Source organism: Panthera onca, chromosome E1, assembly GCF_046562875.1.
Source record: "Panthera onca isolate mPanOnc1 chromosome E1, mPanOnc1 haplotype 2, whole genome shotgun sequence".
NCBI lineage: Eukaryota > Metazoa > Chordata > Mammalia > Carnivora > Felidae > Panthera > Panthera onca.
Window position 1 is genome coordinate 11,920,793 of NC_138352.1, and position 20,252 is coordinate 11,941,044.

Sequence of the window (20,252 nt, forward strand, 5' to 3'; positions counted from 1 at the left end):
GATCTTTAACTTCGTTGTTCACCCGGCGAGCGTTTACTGGGCGCTTGCCGAGCAGGCAGAATGCAGGGCTCCCAGCGGTGAATAGAAGACACCAGCTCTTTGGGGGAGTTTTCAGTGTTCTGGGCAGAAGCTCCAACCCCGGGGCCCCGGGGGCAGACTCTACCGAGAACCTGGCCTCCAAACCCCTAGGCCCCCCCTTGCACCACACGGCCAGCCGGGGCCTCCTGTAGGAGCGGAGCGCCGGCTCCGGCCGGGCTGCAGCCTGGGATGGCTGGCTGAGCGTGAGGCCCTCCCGGGCCGCTGCCCTCCCCCGTCTCATCTTGGTTCCCTTCCTCCCAAAGCAACAGGCCGGCCCAAGGGCAGAGAGTAGCCGGGTTGCATTTGCTCAGGAGCAGCCGAAAGTTGGCCACACGATCAAAAGCGGGGAGAAGGTTCCGGAGAGGAATGCAGCCGGCCCCAGCCCGGAATCTGTGTTGCTCGGGGAGGCTGCCCGCTCTGCTGGCGGGTAAGGTAGCAGCGGGAGGGGGTCAGGATGGAACGCCTTTACTTGTAACTCAGGGAGGCAGACTCCAGTGGTTGAGTCTGGGGGTGAGCGGGAAATGAACGGAAAAGTCATTTTTTAGAGGGAGAGTTCCCTGGGAGCTCGGAGCCGATTATGGAGGCTTCGCAGGCATCCGTGCTGGGGGAGGGGGATGAGCGGGGGCGGAAAGTGTGAGCCCAGAGCCTCAGAATGTGACCTTCCTTTCTGAGTGTCTCCTCTCCCCCCACCTCCTCACAGCCCCTCCTCAGAAGGGGCGCGGGGAACAAGGCCCCGTCGGTCCTGTCAGCCCCTTCTCGATGCTGCCCGCACCATCAGAATCATCCTCCTGGCCGGGCGGCAGGCGTTCAGGGCACCCCGGGAACGCCTCTTACTTGGGCGTCCCCTCCCCACCGGGTGCAGGGCGGTATCTTTAAAGACAGGCCTCACCCCGTACCAGGCCCCTCGCTGGTGATGGTGACATTGACAAGAAGGTGGCTGGGAACAGGCAGGTGGCAGGTACACATCTGTGTGGGGGGAAGGGGGGTGAAGGACGGAGGCACCATCTTGAGAACCGTCTGGAAAGAGCTGTTGTGCATTGGTGCCCACCCCAGGACGTGGGCTGGCCGGAGGGGGCTGGGCCTTGCTGGCTGCTCCAGGCAGTTTCCCAAAGCTATGGCCCCCGGGGCGGGTGGGGGGGGGGGGGGGTTGGGGGGTCGGCCTCCCCCAGGTGGCAGGTGTCCAATCCGGGCAGTGCTGGGTTAAAGGAAGCCTGCCCCCTCACTGGCATTGCTCACCGCCTTTCGTATGCTAATGCAGCGGCAGATTCTAAGCTGGGGTGGGGGGGGGGGCATCGGGTTTTATGTAACCACAGACGAGGATAATGGAGCCATGTGGGGAACCCACTTCTGGGATGCAGGTCTGGCCTGGCCTCACCCCACCTCTGTGCCTGGCCTCTGAGCTGGCTCATGACTCACACGGGCCTCCTCGGAGCCAATCGGTGCTGCCAGGTTTTTGGTTTCAAATGATCCCCTACTTGGGCCAGAATGCTCGGATTTTTAGGCATGGTGGTGGGGGGGGACGGACGGACGTCGAGCCAAACTATGCCGGGGACAAACCCCAGGTCAGCTGTGCTTAGCAGCTGCACCAACTACGGCTGTGAAATCACAGCCTGTGCGCCCGGCGCCTGCAGGAGGCGGCCTGGACGGACGAGGCCGCCGCGTGTCCTGGCCTAGCCCGAATTTCCACCAGCGGGCCTGTCTCGGGGAGGGGGGGGGGGGCCTTCCTGGGCCTGCTTGGCCCCGGCGGGAATTGGTGCCGGAGAGTCTCGTGTGGTATTAAAGGGGGTCTTCTTCATATCTTTTCTGCAGTTTCTAAATCCAGTGCGATGAACAAAGATTACATTTATAAGCAGAAAAACCAGTAAGGAGCATTTCTTCAAAATCAGAAAAGAGGCTGAAGGAATAAACCCCAAAGCCCCCACGATTGCCACTGTTCTAACCCAAGGATTGGTAATGGTTGGTTGAATGTAATGCGTTAGAATGAAATATAATGGCCGGAAAACGTTATACGGGGATGTTGGCTCTTGGGTTTATGGTGTCTGGGGGTGTTTCCTGGGGCTGTCGTAATAAACGGCCACAGACTTGGTGGCTCACGACCACAGAAGTGAGTTCTCTTCAGGTTGTGGACCTGGACGCCTGAGAGCAAGGTGCGGGCAGGGTTGCCAGATCCTTCTCCGGCCTCTTGCTGCCCCTGGGGGCTGCGGCCCCTCTGTTTGTGGCCGCACCCAGCCTTCAAAGCCACGGTCTGCAAATCTCTCCCGCCTCCCCCCCACCCCCCCCATATGATTAGGACCCAGCCTGACTGCACTTAAACCCTTCTGCAAAGACGCTCCAAATAAGGTCCCCTTTACAAGGATCAGGTTGTGATGTGTTTGGGGGCCACTGTTCAGCCTGTCGGACCCCCCCTTGGTTGAGACACTGCCCCCACCTTCCGTCACCATGCGGGCCGCTTTTGGGGCTTTCCTCCAGGCTCTGCTTGGGGGGTGGGGTGAGGAGGTGCTTGCCCTTGGGCGTCCCCCGCCCCCCGAGAAGACGCCCTTGCGACATAGGGGACTGCGTTTGGGGTCTTGTCCCAGGCGGGAGGGGACGGGGACCTTGACCGCGCCGTCTGGCAGGCAGGTGCGCACGGACCGCCCGTGGTAACACGGCTCACGTGGCCATGTGGGACGGGATGGCAAACTCAGAATAATGACAATGAGTGAAGGGGCTGGGGGACCAGGGCAAACCGGAAATGGGTCGTCAATGGGGGGGCGACGCTCTTCACACCAGCCCACGTGGCCACATGGCCGTCTTTTCCAAGACAAGCGCAGAATCTGCAGATTCTCCGCAAAACTGCCCGAGCGGTGCGGCATGGGCCCCGACGCGCGTCTTCTTTCAAGAGGGTCCGGCAGACAAAACCCGTGTCTGTCTGGGGCCAAGGGCCTTGGAGGGAAAGAAGCCTAAAGGGCAGAGGGGATGCCTCCATCTCCCCAGCCCCCCAGCCCTGACTCTGACCGGGTGCCGGTGGGGCCCTGAGGTTGCCAGGTGAGCGGCCCCTCCCCGCAGTCCCGGGCCCCAGGAGAAGAGCAGGGGGCACTCGAGCCCCCAGCCAGGCCCGGAGAAGGGGCTGAGTGGGGAGTCGCGCTGAGGAGCTCACTCCCTGGGGACAGCTGGGGACGCACTGACTCATGAGTGTGTGGGACCTTCCAGGAAGTCTCTCTTGCGCCACCCCCCTCCTCGCCTGGGCGGGAGGGAGGGCCAAGCGGTCTCTGTCAGGACCCGGACATCCCGCTGGGCTCCTCGGGCAGGTGCTCCGGGGCCCTGCCTCCTCCTCCGGGGGGTGGGGGTCGAGTCTGGGGTCGGGGGTGGGCTGCGGGGCCGCAGGCAGAGGCAGGCACGCGGGAGCGAGGCTTTGCGACCAAAGGATCTAGCATCGCGGGACGGGAAAATGAAAGACTTTGGAAGTCGCCAGGAATCTGACTGTGAGCTGGTTTCCAAGAGGCTAAGTTAAGCTTCTCCAAGTGGATATTAAAAAGGAGCAGCAGGCCTGGCGGAGGGGCTGGAGGGGGTGGAGAGAAGGCCGCCGGAAGCCGCTCGCACGCCGCACCTCTGGAGCCACCGGGCGCACAAAGCCCAGACGGCAGTCCAGTCCGGCTGGGACCCCGGGGCTGCGGGAGGCCCGCGGCCCACGTCCGGCCCCCGCCCCGCCTCCTCGCCTCTATTTCTCTGCCTCGGTCCCTTCTCCCTCCCGATTCAAAGAGACAATGCTGGTTCAGTTGGGAGCACAAACATATGATCAGCACATGGAAACGTGGTAATTTGGATGCATTCGTGATTGCAACAGATTGAAGAAATTAGACCAGACAAAGAGTGTTTTTGGAGGAGGAGGAGGAGGAGGAGGAGAAGGAGGAGGCAGAAGGAGGGAGGGCGTCGGGGGTGAGAAGGGGAGGAAGCCTCTGGAAAGGGGGACGCCAGGACTCCCGCCTGCTGCTAAATATATCCGTAGTAATGGAGAGAGACCGGATCACAGGTAGGCCGCTCGCCGCCCCTCCCCTAACTCAGAGCTGGATCGCTGCTTCGGGAAGTCAGCACCCAGGGGTCACTGGGATTCATTTCTGTGGACATATTTCTTTCCTTTTGGCTGTTCTGAGGTCGTGGGACGCGGTGTTCCCAGAGCCGAGCTTCACGAAGTCTGGCTTTTATTTCAAGCCCGCTCTGCTTCCCGGATCCTTCTCCCCCTCGGTTCCCAGCGTGCCACTTCTGCGTCCCGAGACGCCGGGCGCAGGGACGGGGACGTTGGCGCCGAGCTCCCCGGCAAAGGGTGGGGGGACCCGCGGCCGGCGCTCGGCTCTGGGTCGCTAGTTGGTTGGTTCGTCCCCCGTGTGGTTTGTGTTTTTGCTGCCAGCCAAAGTCCGTCTTCAAGGCCGCCGTGGTCTCCTCCTTGAAATAGCCTTTTGGTGCCTTCCCAGGAGCTGATTGCCGGGGTGGAGCTCCCGGGGCTCAGGGCAGACATGCAGACGTGTGTGTGTGTGTGTGTGTGTGTGTGTGTGTGTGTGTGTGTGTGCGCGCGTGTGGGTGTGTGCACGCCCGCACACGGCTGACAGACCTGGTCCTGTTCGCTGGAAGCTTGGGGCATTAACCCAGGTGACTGACTGGTGTCATTGGAGCCCCTACTCACCTAGGAACCCTGCAACGGGGTGGGGAGTGGCGATCTTCCAGGGTCACTGAGGGACGCGTCAGGCCAGCAGGATGAGCAGACGTGGGCTCGGCTCAGATTCTTCAGCAGAGTCGCTGATGTCACGTCAGGGCACAGAGTGAGGGCGGACGGCTGGTCCTGGGGCAGCGGGGCCTCGCGGGTCTGGACCACTCCCCGCTCCCCTCGTGGGTCCAGCCTTTCAAAGACGGGCCGTTTTCACGGGCGGTCCCCACGGAGCGGGCACAGAGCCGTCGGGGTGGCGCAAGAACCGATCCTGGAGAGAGGGGAGGCAGCCTCACCTTGAGTCATCCGGTTAGGTGGCCCTCTGTCCGCGGTGAGGCTGCTCAGTCCCCCGGCCAGCCACGGCACGCCGTGACTGTGTCGGCGTCTGACCTCGTGACTAGCCCATCGTGGTGCTTGCGGCTTTCAGCGTGCCCCTCGAGTGTCCTGGGTACCCTGTGCAGGTCTGGGGCCTTCTAGGGCTCCAGGTGGTCCCGGTGAGGCTCAGAATGCCACCCCACAGGTGCATAGCCTGCGTGCCACTGGGTGGGTTGGGGGGCTCCCCAAGAGGCCAGAGGAAAGGGTGGCCCGTCCCGAGGCTCCTCCTCGTCTGCTGCTCCAGGGGCTGATCTGATCCTGACGTGAGGTCAGGGCTGGTGGGGCAGCCACTGGGGGGAGAGCTGCCGACCGGCGTGCCCACATGTGTGCATGCGTCTGTGCGTGTGCATGTGCGTGCACGTGTACAAGGCCGGGACCACCACGGGAGGAGGGGCAGCCATGGAGACCCGCGGAAGGCAAGGTGTGAGCTGAGTGACACGGGCCAGCTGGGGTAGACAGGTGTGGAGCCAGACTTCCCCACGCTCCCCTGGCAGGGGCTGCAGGGCACAGGGCGCCCTGAGCGGGACCCCTGCAGGCTTGCGATGGTCCTCACTTCACCAGCCTGGCTTGCGGGGCCTCGGGGCGGGGTGGGGGGTGGGGTGGGGGTGGGCGCCGGGTCCGGCCTTCATTTTACAGCCGGCCAAGCCACCGCCCACATGGGTGACACCAGGGGAGCGGAGAGCAGGGGGGGGAGACTCTTGGGAAGTGATAGCACTCTTGGAACCTTCCGGGCTAACCAGACCCCGGGAGCTTTTCATGAACTGAACAAACCTGCCTTTGCAAACATTCAGCTCTGCACCTCGGCGGCCGCGCGAGGCACCGCTGCCCTCATCGGGCAGGTCTGCACGGCGAGGGACGACGCGGGGACCTTCTCTCAGGGTGTGCCCGTGGAAGAATCGGTACTATCGAGGACATCCTCACAGGGCTGCGTTGTCCCTAAAATCACTTACTTCTTTCAAAGCTCGGTTAGAAACTGGTTACAGATGGGGACGAAAGTGGAGACCCTCCTGGCTTTTCCCCGATGTTGTTCCCCAGACCTGCTCAGATCTTGACCTTGGCCTCTAACGGTACCTTTAACTGGGGCCCCCTGTGCCTGCTGGGGCCTCAGTTTCCTAACCTGTCAGCTGAAAGAGTTGGGCCAGCATGGCCGGAGGCAGCGCCCCACTGCCGATGGGGCCTCTGAGTCTGTTCTGGGGGGGGCCCTGAACCCTCCTTCCTTCTCGCCGGACACGTCCCCTCGTCTCGCCGTTAGGCGGTTGTGACAGCTGTCTCAGTCCACACCGGGCAGAGGCGCCTGCCCGGCCCAGCGCCCCACCCGGGCCTTCCAGACAGGGCTCCTCCGCTCATGCCCCAGGGCTGGTGGTTAAGGTGGGCCTTCGGCCGCTGCCCGGTTCTGTCCAGGAGGGGTCGCTGGGGAAGGGGAGGGGCTTGGGGCAGGTGCGGACAGCCGTGGGACCCTCACGTCTGCTCGCTGCCTGTCCCGGCCGCGCTGGGCCCCTGCCCGGTGTGTGAGTCTGGGGCCCGGGGTCCTCCTCAGTGGGGGGGGGGGGCACCCCCGGCCCCCTCAGGGGCTGTCCGCTCCCCACCCCCACCCCGAGAAGATGCCGGAGGGCTTGTCAGCAAGGCAGGGATGAGTCACGGAGCAGTGACTGGCCGCTGAGACACAGAAGGCCGCGCCTTCCAGCCAAGGGTCGGGTTTTTTCCCTTGTTCTGGATCGGCTTTGTGGCTTTTACAAATTAAGCAGTTTTATCTCGTTCCAAGCGCTTGTATTTCAGCAGGGAGAGAATCTCCAAGAAGGGAACTTTCCACTGGGGAGCTGTTACTGAGCTCAGCTGGGCCCCGGGGAGGGTGGGAACGGGCCTCGCGGGTGACTTGCAGGCGGGGAATGTGGAAGTCCCTCTGCTCTGTCGACATCGGTGTGGGGGTCTCGGGAGGGCCAGCTGCCCCGTCACGGCTGCCCCTGCCTGGGCGTCTGCCCGACGCACGGAGGTCCACGGCGCTTGCCCGGGGAGAGGGGACTGGTGGTCTGCTCTTCTCAGGGGCGTCCGCTGTCATGGGGAGTGGGGGCAGGGAGCTGGACACCCCCACCCATAGGGACAGTGCCTGCGTTCTCACCCGTCCCTGCTTGTGTCTGAGTCCCCGGGCACCTCTCACCCCTGTCCTGGCCGGACACTGTGGTTCGCAAGCTGCCTGGACCTGCCTGGCCCTCTCCGGCTTGGTTTTCCTCATCTCCCAGAGGAGAGGCATGGCCGGGCGCCCTCCTGGCCCTCCTCCTCTTCTGGCTCTGAGTGGCGAGGGACTTGGTCCTCTGGGTAGTTTCTCAGGGCTGCTGAAACCAGCTGCCGCAGACCGGGTGGCTTAAAACAACAGCAGGCCACGGTCTCAAAGTTCTGGAGGCAGGAAGTACAAAGTCAAGGTGTGGGCAGGGCTGGCTCCTTCCGGATGCCCCGAGGGAGGAGCTGGTCTCCCCCCACCGCCCGCCACCGCCCCCGGGAAGCAGGCTGTCATCCTCGGTGATCTTCCGCTTCTAGAAGGATCACCGAGTCTCTCTGCCTGTTGTCACAGCCTTCCGTGTCGCCCCGTCTCTCCTCCTCTCTTAGGAGGACACCCATCACTGGACTGGGGGCCCCCAGGGGCCCTGTGCTAGACTCTGAGCTGGTTTATTTATTTATGTTTTTAAGTTTATTTATTTTGAGAGAGCGAGAGCGAGCGAGTGTGCACAAGCGGGGAAGGGCAGAGAGAGAGAGAGAGAGAGAGAGAGAGAGAGGGGGAATCCCAAGCAGTTTCGGCGATGTCAATGTGGAGCCTGATGCAGGGCTCGATCCCACAAACCATGAGATCATGACCCCAGCCCAAATCAAGAGTCGGACGCTCAACCGACTGAGCCACCCAGGCGCCCCAGGACTCTGAATTCCTTTTAAAAATTGTGGCAAAAGACGCATAAGAAAGAATTGCCGTTTGGACCATGTTCAGGCATACGTTTTGGTGGCGCTAAGTATATTCATACAGTTGTGCAACCATCGGTATTAAAGCGAAACTCGGTTCCCATGAAACATCAATCTTCCCTTCTCCCCATCCCCCTACGTTCCGTGTCTGCGCGTTTGACAATTCTAGGAACTTCACGGAGGTGGGATCCTGCTCCATTTGTCCTTCTGTGCCTGGTTTAGTTCATTTAGCATTATGTCCCCAAGGTACAGCCGCACTGGGGCGGGGGGGGTCGGAGATTCTTTCCTAGTGCGAGGCAGAATAACACTCCATTATATGGACAGACCACATTCTGTGTATTCTTGTACCTTTGGGTAGACACCAGCTTGTTTCCACCTTTTGGCTTTTGTGAGATTTCCTGCCGTGAGCCTGGCCGTGCAGATACCTGCTGGAGTCCCCGCTTTCAGACATTTGGGGCACATACCCAGAAACACGGTTGCTCGATCATATGGGAATTCTGTGTTTAATTTTTGCGGGGACCTCCGCACTGCTTTCCCAGCGGCTGCACTATTTCACTCACCCACCAGCAGGGCACAAGGGTGCTGCTTCCCTACAGCCTCACCGACACATGTTATTTAAATTAATTTGTTTATGTGGACAGCGGCCATCCTGAGGGGTGCGAAGTGGTGTCTCTCTGTGGCTCTGATGTACATTTCCCTAATGCTCGGTGACGCCAAGCACCTTCTCCTGGGCTTGTTGGTGTCTGTGTCTTTGGAGAAATGTTTCTTCAAGTCCTTTGCCGAGTCTTTTATTGTTTTGTTGTTGTTGTTGTTGTTGTTATTGGTTGTAGGAGTTCTTTATATATACTGGATATTAGTCCCTTGTCTGATATGTGATTTGCAAATACTTTGTCTCATTCTGCGAGTTGCCTTCTCATGCCGTTGTTGGTGTTCCTCGATGCACAGAAGTTCTTCATTTTGACAAAACCCAATTTTACTGTTCTTTTCTTTTGTTGCCTGTGTTTTTGCTGTCATACTCGTTGTCACAAAACTTTTCCCCTGTGTGTTTTCCTAAGAGTTGTACAGTTTTGGCTCTGGCGTTTAGGACTTTGATCCATTAAAAAAAAAAATGTTTATTTTGAGAGAGAAAGAGGACAGAGAGAGAGAGAGAGAGAGAGAGCGAACGAGCATGGAAGGGGCAGAAAGAGAGGGAGAGAGAGAATCCCAAGCAGGCTCTGCACTGTCAGCACAGAGTCTGATGTGGGGCTCAATCTCATGAACCGTGAGATCATGACCTGAGCCCAAATCAAGCATCAGATGCCTAACCAACTGAGCCACCCAGGGCCCCGGCCTTTGATCCATTTTGAGTTAATTTCTGCACATGGTGTGAGGTAAGGCTCCTGATTCACTTTTTCTTTCCTCACACCCAGGCTGGCTCCTCTGGGAGGCAGGAAATGGGGAAATCCTGGGCTGGGCCAGGCCTTAAATTGCACCCCCACCCCTGCCCCAGGCCAGCCAGGGAGCCCCAACTCTGGCCCAGAACACAGCTGGACACGTGCCACGCCCAGGGCAGCCCAGGCCGGGCCCTCCTGGGCTGACGACGGAGGCCAGCCTGGGACGTTCTGGGTTCCGCTGTGTCGGCGTACCCCCTGTTCTGTCTGGTCCCCCTGCCCGGCCTGCATGTGACCCTGGCTGTCTGTGTGTCAGTGTGGGGCTCACTGTCCGTTAGCCTGTCCCCGTGCTCCTTCTCAGGAACCGTCTTCCAGCCACGCTCTTCTCCTTGCCTTCTGCCATCCGAGCTTCTCTCTCCTGCTCTGAGTTGGTCATCTGATCCGGACAGAAACTTCTGCGCTGAGGTTGCCACTCAAACCCCTTTGCCCAAAGGCCCTCCAGCCCCAGGCACGCCTTCACCGGCCACACGAGGATTCCGCTGACAGGGGCAGTTGTGGATTCATTCAGGCTGCACATGTGACCGGGCAGCAGGCAGGGTGGGACCTGACGGAGAAACTGGGGAGATTTCCTTCTGACAAGCGGCCTGAACTTGGAGAACGGTCTTGGCCACAGCCTGAACTCTGGACAGACAGCAATGTGGATTTCAGCTCCGGGTGGAGAAGGCTTCTGTCTTTAGACCTTCGGATGCTCCTCCCCGCTCCTTTTTTTTTTTTTTTTTTTTTTTTTAATAAATGAGGAAACTCTGACTTGAGCAAAGCTGAATAAACAAAGCAACACACCCCTAGGAAATTAGCAAAGAGGCACCAGCTCTGAAACTTTGCTATAAAAAACTGCGCGCTTTGGGGCTGGGTGGATCTGCGGGAGAGGACGGGTGTGACAGGGTGTGACGGGTGTGACAGGTGGCAGGGACCGCACGCCCAGCCCAGGGCATCACTTCTCCCCGCCTTCCTCCCCCCTCCCCTAACCGGTGTCAGCTATCCGTGTTGCTTCTCCTGCTTTGACTTCACCTCCTGTCATTCCGTCGCCGGGATCCTGTGCGCAGGACCATTACGCTCAGCTCGTTCCAACGCACTTTTTGATATTTATTCACGTCCTGCGGTGGGCAGGCGCTTGCCTAGGTTCTTGGCCGCTGGCGACGCACCAGGGGGATACGGCCCTTGCTTCCTTGGGGCTCCGTCGGAACTAGATGTCAAGCAGTTAGCCAATAAGCACATCGATGCGTGAGTTGGGATGAGGGCTGGAAGAAGCCTAGGACAGGTGATGCGATCATCACCAGGTACGCATGGCCGTGTGTGTCGGGGAATCAGCGGACGTCCTCCCCGAGGAGGTGACATGGAGCTGAAATTTGTATGATGGGGGGGGGGGGGGGAAACCCGACCAGGCTAGCCTTCAAAGGAAGAGCTTCCAGGCAGAGAAGCACAGCAAATGCAAAGGCCCTGAGGTCGGGTCGTCATGAAGGTGCGCGTGGCCAAAGTGTCATCGGAAGAGGGAGCGGCCGGGGGGGGGGGGGTGCTGGGGAGACATGCTGGGTGCCCCGTGGAGGGAGCCACAGGCCCTGAATGCCCGGCGGCTGCTAGGAGTCACCTGTGGTGGGCAGGGAAGGGAAGCGGGGAGGCCCGGAGGGGAGGAGGGCACCGAGGCTGCTCTTTGCAGCGGGAGAAGCCAGGCCTCTGATTGCTGGGCAGACCGGGCCGTTGAAGAGGCGGAGGATGCACTTATCTGGGGCCCAGAGGGCACCCCTGATGGGGTAGCCTCAAGAGGACATGCGGCGTGGGGGAAGCGTCTCGTTCTTCGTGTCCCACAAGGCCCCGGGTCTCCGGGCAGAGGGGGCGGGAGCTCTGGTGCGACCCCACGTGCCTGCCGGGGACTGATCCCGCCTCCTGCTGGTGTGGACAGACCTGCTGCTTCTCCAGCTGCTGTGTTTCTGCTCCCGTGGCGGGGCTGGGCGGGGAGACAAAGATTCAAGACGCCGTCTCCTGGGACAGCGGGCAGTGGGGGCCTGTGCACCCCGGCCCACACAGGGGACGTTCAGGTCAAGCCTTGCTCGCTGCTCAGTGTGTCCCTTGGCCATCCGCAGGATCACCGGTGGGGGCAGCACAGGTGTGAGTGTGGAGCGCAGAAGGCTCACCCGGGGCCCAAGACCCCGCCTTCCCGTCGCTTCGCTTCGGGCCCGGGCCCCGCTCTGGCCCTGCTTCCGGTGCCGTTCACGCGGGCGGCCGGCCGTGTGCATTTGCCCCCCGCTGTCCGCCCTTGCCAAGTGCCCTCTCCAGGTGGCATTTCGCTTCAAGGATGCAGGGCTCTCGGCCCTGGCACTGCTGACAGGTCACGGGGCATTGTTATCTGATAGTAACCACAGAACGACGGCTTTGGAAGGGCTGACTTCGTCACGCTTCCAAGCCCCAGGATCTTCAGTGTGTGCCCATCCCGATGACGCCATGTCCAGGGCGGAGGGATGGGGCCGGGGGGGGGACGGTGGGCCGGGGGCTTACGAGCCACCCAGAGAGGGTGGGCTTGGGCCGTGCCTCTGTGATGTGTGTTTAAGGGTAGGGGACATACACCGGGAGCGCCTGCCCCAGCTTGCACCTCTCTGGCGAGGAGTGGTTGGGGGGCCTGGGTTCTGGAAACATGCATCGTCCATGCATCAGTGTCACCCCCCTCCCCCCCCCCCCCCCCCGCCACCGACCCCCGCCGCCATTGCTGCAGTGATGCGACCCCTGGGGAGCCTGGGGAAGGAGGAGGCCGTGAACCCCAGAAGGGAGAGGGATTGGGCTGCAGAAGGCCTTTCCTCCAGGAGGTGGCGCTGCAGGCCCTGGAGAGCCAGCCCCTGCCGGGCTCCCATTCTGCCCCCCGTGTTACTTCCACTTCCCGTGGCTGCTGGCTGGGGTGCGTGCGGGAAGCGGCGGGTGGAGAGAGCAGGAAACGCCCAAGGATGGGAAGATACCCCTCCGGCAGCACGGCAGGAGAGAGGGCTCCCTCCTCAACTGGCTTTGACCTCCTGCTTGCCCTCTCCTTCTTTTCCCCTAGTTTCGGTTGATATGTCTCTGTCTCTTTTAAGTCTTTCCATCTTCTCCCTGTGAAAAATTTCCAACGCACAGGAGGGATTGAAGAGTTCAAGCGCCAACACCCGTATGCCCGCCACCGAGATGCTGCACGTTTTGCCCTGGTGGCTTCGACACCTGTCTGTCCCTCCCTCTGCCGACAGTCCCCGTGACTTGGGGGATCCACTTCACATCGCCCTGCAAACACTTCGGCTTGCATTTCAGCAGCGAGAGGCCAGCGTTCGTTTACGGCTCTTTTTCTTTCTTGGCGGTAAAATTGATGTGCCGTGAAACGCCCAGATCTCGGGGCGTGCGCTTGCCCTGTGTATCCTAACTCCTGTCAGAATTGAGAACATCACCATCGGCGCTCCCGGCCAGTCAGCCTCTGCCTCCACCGGCCTAGGGGCAACCAAAATTCTGGGTCTTTCCTCACACTACAGGTTAGTTTTGTCGGTTTGCGTGTCTTCTAGCTGTCTCCGTGTTTCTGCGAACACCGGTGGTTTGTCCCATGATGACTGAGTGGTGTTCATTTCATGGTTCCAGTGTAAGGCGCTTACGAATAAAGCTTTGAGCGTTCTTTTTTTTTTTTTTTTTTTGAAAGATTAAAAAAATTTTTTTTTAAAGTAATCTCTCCGTTCCACGTGGGGCTTGAACTCACGGCCCCGAGATCAAGAGTCGTATGCTTTGCCAACTGAGCCAGCCGGCATCCCTGCTATGAGCATTCTTGTACGCGGTGTGTGTGTGTGTGTGTGTGTGTGTGTGTGTGTGCGCACATGCTTCCATTTCTCTTATGTGACTACCAAGAGGTAGAATTGTTGGGCCAGAGGATAGGTAGGTACGCGTGTATTTAGTTTTGTAAGAAACTGCCAGATCTTTTCCCCAAGTGGCTGTGCCATTTTGCTTACCCACCAGCCATGCAGGAGAGTTCTGGTCGCTCCGTGTCCTCGCCGACAGTTGGTGCTGTCACTGCTGGTTCCGTTCTCCTGGTGGGTGTCTCATGGTATCTCATAATGGCTTCAACTCGCATTTGCCTGGTGACTAATGCCGTTAAGCGCATTTTCCTGTGCTCAACTACTTTTCCTTTGGGAAGGGTCTTTTCAGACCTGCTGCCCACTTTAAAAGTGGGTTGCTTGGCTTTTATTCTTTCTGGATGCCGGTCTTTGGTCAGCTGCGTGGATTGTAAATATTTCCCCGCCCCCCCCCCCCCCCCCCCCCCCCCCCCCCCGCTCTGTGGCTTGCCTGTTCGTTTTCTTAATGATCTCTTTTGAGGAGCAGAAGTTTAAATTTTAATTTTTGATGAGATCTACCTTAATAAATTTCTTTCTGTGTGGTTACCTCTTCCTGTGTTCTTTGTAAGAAAGCTTTGCCTGCTCCCACGTGGCAAAGATATTTTCCGTGTTTTCTTCTAGAAGCTTTATAGTTATAGCTTTTATGTTAGGTTTAGAAATCATCTTGAATTAGGTTTTGCTTATGGTATGTGATGGACAGCACCGAGGTTCGTTATGTTGGATTTTGCTTGCTGGTTTTTTTTTCTGTAGCGCTATTTGTTGAAAGGACGTTCTTTTTTTAAATTTCTTTTTAATGTTTATTTATTGTTAAAAATCTTAAAAAAAATTTTTTTTTTTTAATGTTTATTTACTCTTGAGACAGAGACAGAGCATGAGCAGGGGGAAGGGCAGAGAGAGAGAGGGAGACACAGAATCCCAAGCAGGCTCCAAGCTCCGAGCTGTCAGGACAGAGCCCGACGCAGGGGCTTGAACTCACCGACTGTGAGATCATGACCTGAGCTGAAGTTGGACGCCTTTCCGACCGAGCCACCCAGGTGCCCTGATGTTTATTTATTTTTGAGAGAGAGAGAGTGTGAGTGGGGGAGAGGCAGGGAGAGAGGGACACACAGAATCTCAAGCAGGTTCCAGGCTCTGAGCCATCAGCACAGAGCCCGATGCAGGGCTCGAACTCACAGACCGTGAGATCATGACCTGAGCCAAAGTCGGACGCTTAACTGACTGAGCCACTCAGGTGCCCTGGTGTTATCTCTTTCTTTCTTTTTTTTTTTTTTTTTAATTTTTTTTTTAACGTTTATTTATTTTTGAGACAGAGAGAGACAGAGCATGAATGGGAGGGGCAGAGAGAGAGGGAGACACAGAATCTGAAACAGGCTCCAGGCCCCGAGCTGTCAGCACAGAGCCCGACGTGGGGCTTGAACTCACGGACCGTGAGATCGTGACCTGAGCCGAAGTCAGACGCTTAACCGACCGAGCCACCCAGGCGCCCCCCCTTTGTTACCATTTTAATGTCTGTAGGATCTTAGGGATAACCCTTCTTTCCTAATATCTTTCCTAATTTATGCTCTCCGTCTCTGTCATCAGTCTGCCTATGAGTTTATTGATCCGTAGATCTTTTTAAAGAACGAACTTTTGCCTTATTTTTTTTTCTTTCTCTTTTCTATTTCCTTTATTTCTGTCCTTATCTTCATTGCTTCCTCCCTTCTACTTACTTTGGTGTATTCGTCAGGGCCCAGGCAGGAAACAGAAAACCACACCACACCAGTAATTTGAACAGCAAAATGTAATACAAAGAATCATCAACAGGCAAAAGCTGACTAACGACGAAGAGGGTAAAAAAAGATTCTGAGGAACATAGAGCCGCCCGTAGAGAAGGAGCTGCTTTAGGGGGAAACACAGAGGGAAGCCTGTGACATTGGGTTTGGCAACAGTTGCTCGGAAGGGACACCAAAAGCACAGGCCACCGAAGAAAAAAGTAGATAAATTGTGTTGCACCAAAATCGAAAACTTGTGTGTGTTAAGGGAAGCCCTCTTCCGAGTGCAAAGGCAATCCCCAGATTTTGGAGAGAGTCGCAAACCATCTATCCATAAGGGATTACTATTTAGAATATATAAAGAACTCCTACGATGCAACAGCAAAGAACCCAAACAACCCAACGAAGAAACTGACAGAGGACTGGACGTTTTTCCCAGATAGACATCTCCCCAGAGAAGACAGACCAGATGCCCGGGGGTGGGGGTGGGGGCTCAGTCCGTCCGCGTCTGACTCTGGGTTTCGGCTAGGTCGTGATCTCGCGGTTCGTGCGTCCGAGCCCTGCATCAGGCTCTGTGCTGGCAGCGCGGAGCCTGCTTGGGATTCTCTCTCTCCTCTCTCTCTGCCCCTCCGCTGCTCTCTCTGTCTCTGAAGATGAATAAATAAACTTCAAAAGAAGAAGAAGAAGACGCAGGGATGCCGACAAGCCCGGGAAAAGACGCTCAGCATCACTAATCGTTGGAACGATGCAAATCCAAACCGCAGTGAGATACCACCTCATCCTCAGGCGGATGGTGACCCTCCAGGCGGCAGAGACGAACGCACGTGGGGGACGATGTGGAGACACCGGAGCCCTCGGGCACCGTCGGCGGGAAGGCAAGGCGGTGCAGCCGCTGTGAAAAGCAGTATGGAGGTTCCTCAAGACGTTGAACACAGAATTCTGACGTGAATCCGGCAAACCCGCTTCGGGTCGTGTGCCCCGAAGGACCGCCAGCAGGGTCTGGGGCAGATGTGCGTACACGTTCATAGAAGGCGGTGGTTGCTGGGGGCTGGGGTTAGCGTTTGAGGGGTACGGGGTTTCAGTTTGAGAAGACGGAAAGTTCCAGAGATGGCTGATGTTGATGGCTGCACGGCCGGGTGGATGTACTTAAGGCCACCGAAACGGGTGCCTAGATTTGTGAAAACGGTGACTTCTGTGAGAGCCACGCGCGAAAGGAAGGACTGAGCCTCTGGGGCTGCGGGAAGGTATCTGGGAAGGAATGAAGAACTGGGGGCACCGGCCCTGCCTGCCTCACTTGGTCTGGGGTCCAGGCCTTGCCGGAGAGCGTGTGGCAGCCTCCGAAACCCCGGGGCCTCCTGGCGGCAAAACGCTCTTCCCAGAGGGTGTCGACTGGCTGGCAGAGAAACTTCTGGAGGGTGTGGGCAGGCTGGAGCTGGCCCACGAGAAGTTTTCCGGGGGGGCTGGCGCACAGGAAGGGGCCTCTGGGTGCCAGAGGAAGCCTGCGAAGAGGGAGCACCGTGCCGCTCAGGCGCACGGGGGCCAGGAAGGGAAGCCTCCCCCTCCTCTCCCCTCCAGCGTCGTGTGTGTGTCCGCGTGCGTGCAGAGGAAATGATTCACACCCAAGTGTAAAGGTGGGGGTCAGAGCAGGCAGCCCAAGGGTTCGAGGAGCCCGGAGGAGGAAACGGGGGCGGGGGTGGGGACAGGAGATGCGGCGGATCCTGGAGAGCCGCCTTCCGCACCCCTAGGAGGCCTGGTGGGGAGGTTTCTGCGAGCCCGGGACGAGCCTCGGGCACGTTTCTGAAGTTCAGTCTTGCTCCATGAAGCCCGGGATCCTTTGACATGAAAGGAAGGAAAAGGACTTCCCCTTGGGGGGGTGTGTGCAAGTGTGTGTGTGTGTGTGTGTGTGTGTGTGTGCGTGCGTGTGTGCGTGCACACATGTGAACACAGCTCTCATTTCCCGTTTTTCTATCTTCCTGACTCCCATGCTGCGCATGGAGGGGCGTGTGCACATGCATTTGCACAAACACACACACACACACACACACACACACACACACACACACAGAGTCAGGGGCCAGCAGTCCTACAGACTGTACCTAGGCCTGGCAGGAAACCGGACTCTGGGAAACTTCAGGCCCCACCTTTGGCACAAAACTGTGCTTTTTGTTGTGTGCGTTCAAGGGAACAGAAGGTGGGGGTGGGGGCGGGACAGTTGACGTGCAGGAGGGCCAAGTTTGCCCCAAGTGCCCAGTGCAACTGAGGGCCCGTTTTGGCGGCTTGTGTCCCGAGCTTGGGGAGACGGGGGTACGGGAGACACATCTGTGCCCGGGGAGGCTCGCACGTCGGGTCGGCCCTTCTGGCGCTCCGGGCCAGGATCGCGGGGTTAGCACAGGAAGGAGCCTTGGCCAGCATCCCGCCCAGTGGCTCCCCAAAGTGGTGAGTGCAGGCGGCTGATTCAGTTGTCTGGGCAACGTGTGAAAATACAGGGTCCGGGCCTCCCCTCTGAACCCCTAGGTCAGATGAGGTGCTGAGTGTGAGGGGGGAAAGGGGGCCCCGCGGCAGGTGCCCTGTGACCGTGGGGCGTGGGAAGATCTGCAGATACTCCCAGACCGAAGCTCGGGGCGACCAGCCATGCGGCCTTGCCGATGAGACAAAATAGCGGATGCAGCCTCTGGCTGCTCTCGGGTGGGGACGTTGGCCAGCGGGCCATCCTCGCTCAGGTCCTGGACGGGTCTCGAGGCCGTCGTGACAAGTGGCCGCGAAGCGGGGGTTCAAACAGCGGACACGTATTCACTCGCGGTTCCAGAGGCCAGAAGTCCAGAGTCAGAGTCGGTTTCTTCTGGAGGCCGGGAGAGAGAGGCGTCCCCGTCGTCTCCCTGTTTCTGGTGGCTGCTGCTGGCCTTCCTGGGCTTGTAGACACCTTGCCGCGGTCCTGCCTCCTGCTGCACGTGGCTGTCTCCCCCGAGCGCCTCTGTCCACAGCGCCGCTCCTTTCTCTTACAAAGACACCTGTTCGTTACTGGATTTAGGGCCCACCCTGATCCAGGACGCCCCCATCTTAATTCGATCACTTCTGCAAAGACGCAGTTTACAGATAAGGTCGCTTTCACGGTCCTGGGCGTTAGGGCTTCGACAAACCTTTTTGGGGTCTCCATTCAAGCTACAACAGGCCCTTATCTGCAGACGGGCCTCTCCAGGGCTCAGCCGTGAAGGAGGTTGTGGGTGGACGAGTGAGAGCCCCGGGGTGGGGGTGGGGGGGGGACCTGCGTGGCCAGGGAGGGCTTGGAGCAAAGTCAGGGCAGGGGAGGGGAGGGGGCTGCGGGGTTCTCTGGACAGGAGGCACCGAAAGAGAAGAGCTCTCGGGACACCTGCCTGGCTCAGTCAGAAGCGTGTGCGACTTGATCTCCGGACGGTGGGTCCGGGCCCCACGTTGGGTATAGAGATTACTTGGAAAAAGGAAAGAGAGCTGCCGTCACTGTGTCCGAATAGTTGTGTGTGTGTGTGGGGGGGTGTCACAGAGAAGGACGAAAGGACTTAGTCTGAGTTCCTCCCCAATGCACAGCTGGTATCAGAAGTACAGCTTCACTCGTTACATAAAGAGGCGCTTTGCCCACAACCTGGATTATCTGACCGTGGAGCAGGCCAGTTCGCCAAGTAGTGAGTTCCCCATGCCTAGAAGTATTCAAGCAGGGACCGTGTAACGACTGCTCAGGAGAGCTGGAGAGAGGACCTCTGAGGTCGAGACCAGGGGTCTGTTATTTTTACGAGGACTCGAATTTCAAAATGTAATGATGTTGGGAACATGTCTAAGAGGGGGGCCCCTCCGCTCAGGCCCTCCACATTCTGCTCTGTCTTTGGGGCTGGGGACCGGGCTGGGCTCGATCCTACAGCGCTTCCCCCCACCCCGCCCCGGCATCTGTCTTTGGCTGTCTCTGGTTCCTACGGAAACAGGGCCTCCGCCCTGTGGCCCACCTGCCTGAGCCCAGACGTCGTCATGAAGCAGACAGTCACATGTGTGCGTGGACACATGCCTGTGTGTTGCACATGGGGGTCCCTGGTGCCGGGCCCCAGCATCTGCCGCTCTCCCGGGTCTCAGGCAGCATTCGAGAACACCGGCTCTGCTGCTTGCCATGTGCCAAGCTCTGTTTTAAGCACGTAGTAACACGTGTCGTGTTTTGAAAAAGTTTTTTTTTTTTTTTTTTTTTTCACTTATTTAGCAAACCTATAACGCTTGTTTTTGTGCCAGGCACTGTTCCAAGCACTTTACCCGTATTAACGCATCTCCTTTTTTAAAAAGTTTTTTAACGTTTATTTATTTTTGAGACAGAGAAAGAGAGACAGACACGGAATCCGAAGCGGGCTCCAGGCTCTGAGCTGTCAGCACAGAGCCCGACATCGGGGCTCGAACTCACGTGCTGTGAGATCATGACCTGAGCCAAAGTCGGACACTTAACCTACTGAGCCCCCCAGGCGCCCAAAGATTCCAATGTATTAACACATTTTCATTTCATGGTGATCCTTCAAAGAAGGTAATGTTCTCCCCATTTTATAGATGAAGAAACTGAGGCACAGAGGGGTACAGGGACTCGCCCAAGACCTGCCTCTCTCCCTTATGCACACTCACACCCATTCAGACACGCTCTCACGCAGTTGCTCTGGGGTGGCTATTCATTCCACTCTGACATGACGCGGGTCTCTTGAACGGCCAGGGCCCTGGTCAGGGTCTGGGTCTCACCTTGGCCTTGTTCTGCTGTGGACATTGAGGGGCATTCCTGTGGCCTCATCCCTGTGGTCTGGCCCATCTCCCAGGAGCTGGATGTCCCCCATGGCCCTGGCCCAGCCGGGAGGGAGGGCTGAACGACTCATTCCTCCCTGGAGGTCGAGGTCAGGTTCAGACCCCCTCCGGCAAGCCCCTCCTACCACCGCTCTGCTGGCTGCTCGTGGGCCCAGGCTCCCGGCAGCTGTCAGGGAAGGAAATGAATGACACTCCGGGAAGCTTTGGGAGAAGCAGGTGTGGGACGTGCGCCTCCTGCCGCCATTTCCCTGCTCCTGAGGACGGGCGTGGGTGAATGACCACTCGAACATTGCCCCGGGGGGTACACAGGCATGATGCCAGCTTGTCACCCATCTGTCAGCGGGGCACTGGTCTAGTCCTCCGGGCTGGCCAC

General features: G+C 58.6%; 1 protein-coding gene across 3 annotated transcripts in view; it reads left to right on the forward strand.

The window, feature by feature from the left end:
- The window catches only part of SEPTIN9 (septin 9), a 145,052-nt gene that overhangs the window by 21,747 nt on the left and 103,053 nt on the right, over positions 1-20,252 (forward strand). The window contains exon 1 of one of the 3 annotated variants that reach the window (XM_060645256.3): positions 3,458-4,087. The exons of the other annotated variants lie outside the window; for them this stretch is intronic. Coding sequence (XP_060501239.1) covers positions 4,066-4,087 — 22 coding nt within the window. The 5' untranslated portion in view covers positions 3,458-4,065. Of the gene's footprint in view, positions 1-3,457; positions 4,088-20,252 lie in introns of those variants that run through there. 3 annotated transcript variants of the gene reach the window in all.